Raw genomic sequence first — 7,188 nt, 5'->3', positions numbered from 1 at the left:
GTAGTTATCCTTTTTGAATTTCACTGTATGTCCTCTTGTTTTCCCTGTCCCACTTTAATAAGTCCTCTCTATGAAGGCGTTCTTTTCCTTTCCTAATTCTGTAGATGGTTAGGTTCCCTCGTTCTGTTCTTTGTTCCAGGGTCGGCAATTGTGTGTGTGTGTGTGTGTGTGTGTGTGTGTGTGTGTGTGTGTGTGTGTGTGTGTGTGTGTGTGTGTGTGTGTGTGTGTGTGTGTGTGCTTGATGTTATACTTCAACTCTTCATTCTTACCTCCGCCTCTGATGACGGGCAAAATCTGTAGAAAATCACCCGCACACACGAACGGAATGCTACCCATAAAACAATGTTTGTTACCCGTTATGTCTTTAGCAGTGCAATCCAATGCAGTTATTGTATATTTGTTAGTCATCACCACTTCGTCCCAACCTATAAGTGAAGTCATCTTAATCAGCCTTGCAAGCTCCGAATTTAGCTTAATGCTACACGGTTTAACTTCATTGTGCTCCATTATTGGAATTTTGAACATATTATGGGTCGTTCGGCCTCCGTGTAAAACTGAAGCAGCAATACCCGAGGAAGCAACAGCTAATGCTATTTCACTATTTGCACGATTATACAAAATGAGCTTATTGACTGCATCAGTGAGAGGGTTGTAAAGTGCATGGTGACCGAAATTAGACAGTCCAAATATTTTTCAATTATTTTAGATTGCACTCCAGATTTAAGTCACAAGGAGCAATTATCTGTGATAATTCGAATAGTTGCAGCTGAAGGCACTGCACAAATTAAGGAATATTTTATGGGGTTCCTTCAAAAAACTTAAAGAGCTTAATATCCCCTTTGAAAACTGCAAAGGACAGTCATATGACAATGGGGCAAATATGAAAGGAAAAAACAAGGGAGTCCAGGCTAGACTTCTCCAGTTAAACCCCAGATCTTTATTTGTGCCATGTGGAGCACACACTGTTAATCTGGTTGTGTGTGATGCAGCAAAGAGCTCCTCATATGCAACTGCCTACTTTGGCTACCTGCAAAAACTATTTAATCTCTTCTCTGCCTCCACTCAAAGGTGGTCGACCCTAAAAAAACATGTGGACATAACTTTGAAATCCTGGGCAGACACACGGTGGGAAAGTCGAATCAACAGTGTTGAGGTTGTAAGATTCCAGGCTGCAAAAGTGAGAGAAGCTCTTTTAGAGGTGAGAGCAAGCACTGCAGATCCAGCTATTAAAATTGAAGTACAAGCCTTAGCAGAAGAGGTGGGATCATACCGGTTCTCTATTTGTACGGTGGTGTGGTATGATATCCTTAGAAAAGTTCAAACTGTGAATAAACTACTGCAATCACAATGCATGCATCTGGATGTAGCTGTTGACATTCTCAAGAAGGATGAAACCTCCCTTGTTAGCTACAGAGACACTGGGTTTGCTGATGCCCAGACATCTGTCAAAGATGTGTGTGAAGAGATGAATGTGGAAGCTGCACTAAAGCAGAAAAGACTCAGAACTACTAAAAGGCAGTTCTCCTATGAGGCCTTTCATGAACCTATTACCGATGCCTTGAAGAAAATGGAGTTTTCATTTTTTAATGTAGTTGTGGATGTGGCCATTGAATCTCTGAGAGAGAGAACTGGAATGATGAGTGATCACAACTTAGTTAGATTCAAACTCCTAATCAATTTTAGAATAGATACTTGTGTTTCTAAAATACCCGATTTCAGTAAAGCTCAGTTCATAGGACTATGTCAGGAGCTTCAGCTTACAGATTGGGAGGCAAAATTAAACGAAAGACCTGTAGATCAGATGTGGGAAATATTTCAAAATACGCTCACTAAGATGATTCAAACTTACATTCCTTTTAAGGACAGACGTCCCCCAAATCAGGCTCGCCCAAAGTGGCTCGACAAAGAAACTGAAAAAAGTATTGCTAAAAAGAGACAGGCTTATAAGAAATATACGTGCTCGGGTGTATCTAATGACTATGAAAGTTATGTATCAATACAGAGAGATTTAAAAAAGACAGTAAGAAAAAGAAAACGACAATACGAAATGAACATCGCTGATAAATCCAAAGAGAATGAAGGAATGTGTAATATCTTAAACAATTATTTTAGCTCGGTATTCGTAAACGAAACACCTCAAAGTGAATTCCAATCTGAAACCTGTGAAAAGTCTAGGGTAAACTTACTACGGTAAATATAACAAAAGAAAAAATTAAAAGGTGTATAGACAAACTCAAAGTTAATAAAACACCAGGGCCTGACGGTTGGCATCCAAGAATCTTAAAGGAAATGAACAATGAGATTGTTGTTCCATTAGAAATTATTTTCAAGAAATCCATCATATCCGGAGATGTCCCAAGAGAATGGAAGATAGCTAACGTTACTCCCATATTCAAAAAAGGTGACAAAAAGAATCCAAATAACTATAGGCCTATAAGTTTGACTTCAATCGTAGGAAAAATAATGGAAACTATCATCAGAGATGCTATCGAACATCATTTAGAAAGTAACCGTTTGATAAATGATAGCCAGCATGGTTTCAGACGGAAACGTTCTTGCGTGACTAACTTACTCGAATTCTACAACACAGTTATCTCGAATTATGACAAAAGAAACAATATAGATTTAATATATCTAGACTTTGCAAAAGCTTTTGATACCGTCCTACACGAAAGACTACTTACTAAATTAGCTTTACACGGAATAAGTGGTAGCCTATTAGGTTGGACTAGTAATTGGTTGGATGGTCGAAAACAGAGAGTTGTTTTAAATGGAAAAACTTCTAGATGGAAAAATGTTACAAGTGGAGTTCCTCAGGGTTCCGTTCTTGGGCCACTTCTATTCATAGTATATATAAATGATATAGACCATGGACTAAAATCTACTGTTTCCAAATTTGCTGATGATACAAAACTATGCGGAGTGGCAAATGATCACTCAAACCAATTAGATATTCAAGAAGATTTAGATCAATTACAGCAATGGTCTGAAAAGTGGCTAATGAAATTTAACACAAGTAAATGCAAGGTAATGCACATAGGTAAAAATAACAGTAAGTACGATTACAAGTTATTTGGAAAATCGTTAACAAAAGTGGATAGTGAAAAAGATCTCGGCGTAATTATCAGTAACGACCTCAAATCATCCAAGCAGTGTATTTCAGCCTCTGAGAAAGCAAATAAGATTCTGGGACTGATTGCGCGATCTTTTGATTTCAAAAGTCCATCACTCATTAACAAGCAATATAAATCGTTAGTTCGTTCACATTTGGAATGTGCTCTTTCCATGTGGTCACCGAATCTCATTAAAGACATTGACAAAGTGGAAAAAGTACAGCGGCGAGCCACAGAGCTGATTCCAAATATAAAAAATAAATCATACGAAAATCGACTAAAACATATGAATCTGTTTTCCCTAAAAAAGCGTAGACTCAGAGGTGACTTGATACAGGTCTTTAAGATTTTAAAGGGAATTGACAACATCAAAAGTGACAAAATTTTCACATTGAATGAGAATCCGACAAGAAACAACGGTCTCAAACTGTCCGGAAATAGATTCAATTTGGAAGTAGGTAGAAACAACTTTGCCAACCGTGTAGTTAATGAATGGAATAAACTTCCTGCACAGGTAGTGCAATGTAGTTCAGTTCGAAGCTTTAAGAATCATTTAGATAAATACCTAAGTAAGATGCTGTAATGATTATAATTTATCGTATATTATTTTTTTTGTTATCATTTGTCTGTTTGATTTTCATTTATTATTAGTTATATGTCAATTTATTATTATTTACTATTTACCTGTTTGTTTATTATTTAACTATACCTATGCATTTATTTATGTATTTTATTTGTTATTTACATTATTATAGTTTTTATTTATTATTTTATTATTAATATTATTTTTTTTTCGCATCCGACCTAGATATGGATCAAAAGGTCTCCTGTCGACATGCTCCGCCTTTGTAATCTTTTGTGATGTTGCAAAGAAATTTAGTGTTCTCATAAACTTCCCTGATCCGCCAGCTAGTGAGCTAGAAAAGCAGGCAAAATATTTGTGTAATACGCTCACATCTGGGGATCAGGCTGACTTAAATTATGATGAACTGATTGTAGAGATGCAGTCATTTCCAAAACAATGGCCAAAACAAAATATGACAACATTAGACCTTGTTTTTCTGGAGGAGAAAGGCCTGAAAGAGATCTATCCAAACATGTGGGTGGCATTAAGAATTGCTGTCACTACACCTGTGACTGTGGCATCTGCAGAGAGAAGCTTCTCTAAACTTAAGCTCATTAAAACATATTTAAGGTCTACTATGTCACAGGAGCGCCTAAATGGGCTGGCAATAATTAGTATTGATAGAGAAATATCCAAACAGGTTTCGTATGATGACACTATAGATGATTTTGCTGCAAGGAAGTCAAGAAGAGTCAGGTTTTAAATATGAAAAAAGTGAAGAAATTTTTTATTTAATATTTTTAGTATAGACTTCAACGTATGTGCATTGAGTTCTATGGTTTTAGATTGGCAAGATTACCTTTTCAGTTTATCTTAGGTAGGATCTGCAATAAAAAATGTATAATGGTGTTATTCTATTAAATTTGACAAAAATCGTTAGTATACTTTTGAGTCTATACTTTTCCTTGCTGTGTATGCATATACGTGAAGATGATTTATTAATAAAGTATGTTGTTTTTGTTGTGGAACTTGTGATGCTAGTTGTGTTCGAAATTGTTTAGGTTATTATTTCCAGCCCGGAGGGAGGAAGGAGGGAGGGGGGCGCCATAACGAATTCTTGCCTGGGGCGCCTTATGAACTAGAAACGGCCCTGTACACAAAGAATTATAAAGTCGAAGTATGCCGACAGGAGACCTTTAGGTCCATACCTAGGTCGGATGAGGAAAAAAATTATAATAAGGATAAATAAAAAATAGATAGAACTTATAATATAAATAATAATAAAATAAATGCATAGGTATAGTTAGATAATAAACAAACAGGTAAATCGTAAATAATAATAATTTGTGTAACACAAAGAATTCAAAGTCGAAGCATGCCGACAGGAGACCTTTAGGTCCATAACTAGGTCGGATGAGGAAAAAAATTATAATAAGGATAAATAAAAAATAGATAAGTTATAATATAAATAATAATAAATGCATAGGTATAGTAAGATAATAAACAAACAGGTAAATCGTAAATAATGATAAATTGACAGACAACTAATAATAAATGAAAATCAAGCAAATAATAATAAACAGACAAATAGTAGCAAACAAATAAATAATATGAAATAAATGGCAGTCATTACAACTCCAAGATTGAACAAGAGGAACGGAGAGAGAGAGGAAGGGAGGTAGAGAGTTGGGTGAAAGAGGTCACTAAATATTAGGAAAGGTTAAAGAGAAGGTGGACCAAATGTCTGGGAACAGAAAAGGTTAAGGATAAGATGGAACGATTGACTGGGTGAAGGACATAAGCTCACAACCAAGGAACACAAGGAAGAAGAGAAATAAGAAGGGTGAGCAATTGTCTATTGAGGATGGACAACGAACCTTGAGAGGAAAAAAGGGTGATTTTTTAGGGCAAATAGGGATAGCTTAATATTTTGTTGGCAATATGTATTAAAGGAATCATGTGGGATGAGAAATTGAACATAATAGGGGCATATTCAATATCTCACCCCACCTGTAGGCTTTGACCTTTCCCATTTGATTCTTGAGGTCCTCGCTAACATTTTTCTAGTCACTTTTTTCAGAACGTTTGCATTAAAACATTTTATAGTACATTTCCCACCTATGCGGATTATCATGATTTTCTATAATCTGTATTCCTTTTTAAGGTGGACGTACTGGATATGCAATTTGGAAAGCATGAACCATCTAAGCATTAAAGAAGAATATGAAAGAAGCGCTGAAATTTGAAATTTAAACGTTTGCTAACTTTAATTAATCATCTCGAAAATAACGAACGGAAGCCTTCGAAATGAAAGCAGGATTACAACAGGGACGTGCTCTGTCCCCATTGCTGCTCAATCTTCCCGTTGACAGAAAGATGAGAGAACTGCCCGAGACGACCTCAAGAAATAAGCATAGAGAAGGGATGAAAACGTTGGAGTCTTAGCATGCCATTATTAAGCCATTTCTTTTGCATGGATGCGAAAGTTGCCGAGAAAGGTTTTGGGCTCAATCACTAACCCAGAGACAGGACAATTGTGAGAATTGTTATTTACTTTGACTTTAGCAAAGGGTTCGACAAGGTGCCACACCAGAGACTACTAAATGAAATCAAAGCCCATGGCATAGAAGGAAAAGTATTAGAATGGATTAGAGCTTGGATTAGTAACAGAAAACAGCGCGTCACCATAAATGGAGTAAAATCTAAGTGGGGCAATGTTACTAGTGGGGTACCCCAGGGTTCGGTTTTGGGTCCCTTGTTAATTTTGTACATAAACGACTTAGACGATAGGATAAATAGGGATGTTAGTAAGTTTGCGGCCGACACTAAAATAGGACGCCTAATTAGGTCAGGAGACAACGCAGAGATTCTGCAGGATGATCTTAACAAATTGTTCACATGGTCGGTGAAATGGCAAATGAACTTCAATATCCTAAGTGCCGTGTGTTAAACGTAGGGCTACACAACCCCGAAAATAGATACAGCTTAGATAACACGCTTTTTAGAAAAAACTGAGTTCTAGTGAGTCCGGACCTTAAAACCAGGAAACAGTGCAGTAGCGCCAGGAATAAAGCTAACAGAGCATTAGGTTTCATTGCTAGGACGGTAACGAATAGAAGTGCAGAGGTAATTATCAAACTCTAGCGATAGTTTTGGTCTCCGTCCTACAGGATGGACATTAATTCACTAGAATCAGTACAGAGAAGAATGACCAAAATGATACATGGACTCAGAAATTTGCCTTACGAAGAGAGGCTTAGGCACCTTAGCTTACACTCTCTGGCAAGACGCAGAGTGCGGGGTGATCTAATAGAGGTATACAAGTGGATCAAAGGCGTGATGCAAACAAGGTGATGCAAACAAGGTCATGATTTTAAAACAACAGGGCAGGACTCGCAGTATGAATTTAAACTGGACAAATTTAGATTTAAGAAGGAAATAGGCAAGAATTGGTTTACTAATAGGGTGGTCGAAGAATGTAATAGACTTAGTAACCATGTAGTAAGCGCT

General features: G+C 36.8%; 1 protein-coding gene across 1 annotated transcript; it reads left to right on the top strand.

Moving 5' to 3' along the window:
- The first annotated feature begins 358 nt into the window (after positions 1 to 358).
- LOC143027308 (zinc finger MYM-type protein 1-like) lies at positions 359 to 5,893 on the top strand. The gene is made up of 4 exons (XM_076188578.1): positions 359 to 640; positions 761 to 1,640; positions 4,023 to 4,429; positions 5,843 to 5,893. Exons 1-4 carry the CDS (start codon positions 359 to 361, stop codon positions 5,891 to 5,893), a joined length of 1,620 nt encoding a protein of 539 aa, XP_076044693.1.
- The last annotated feature ends 1,295 nt before the right edge of the window (positions 5,894 to 7,188 follow it).

The sequence above is a fragment of the Oratosquilla oratoria genome, chromosome 8 (assembly GCF_046742065.1).
Source record: "Oratosquilla oratoria isolate Oo_2021 chromosome 8, ASM4674206v1, whole genome shotgun sequence".
NCBI classification, from domain to species: Eukaryota; Metazoa; Arthropoda; class Malacostraca; order Stomatopoda; family Squillidae; genus Oratosquilla; species Oratosquilla oratoria.
This window is presented reverse-complemented; position numbering and strand designations above follow the sequence as displayed.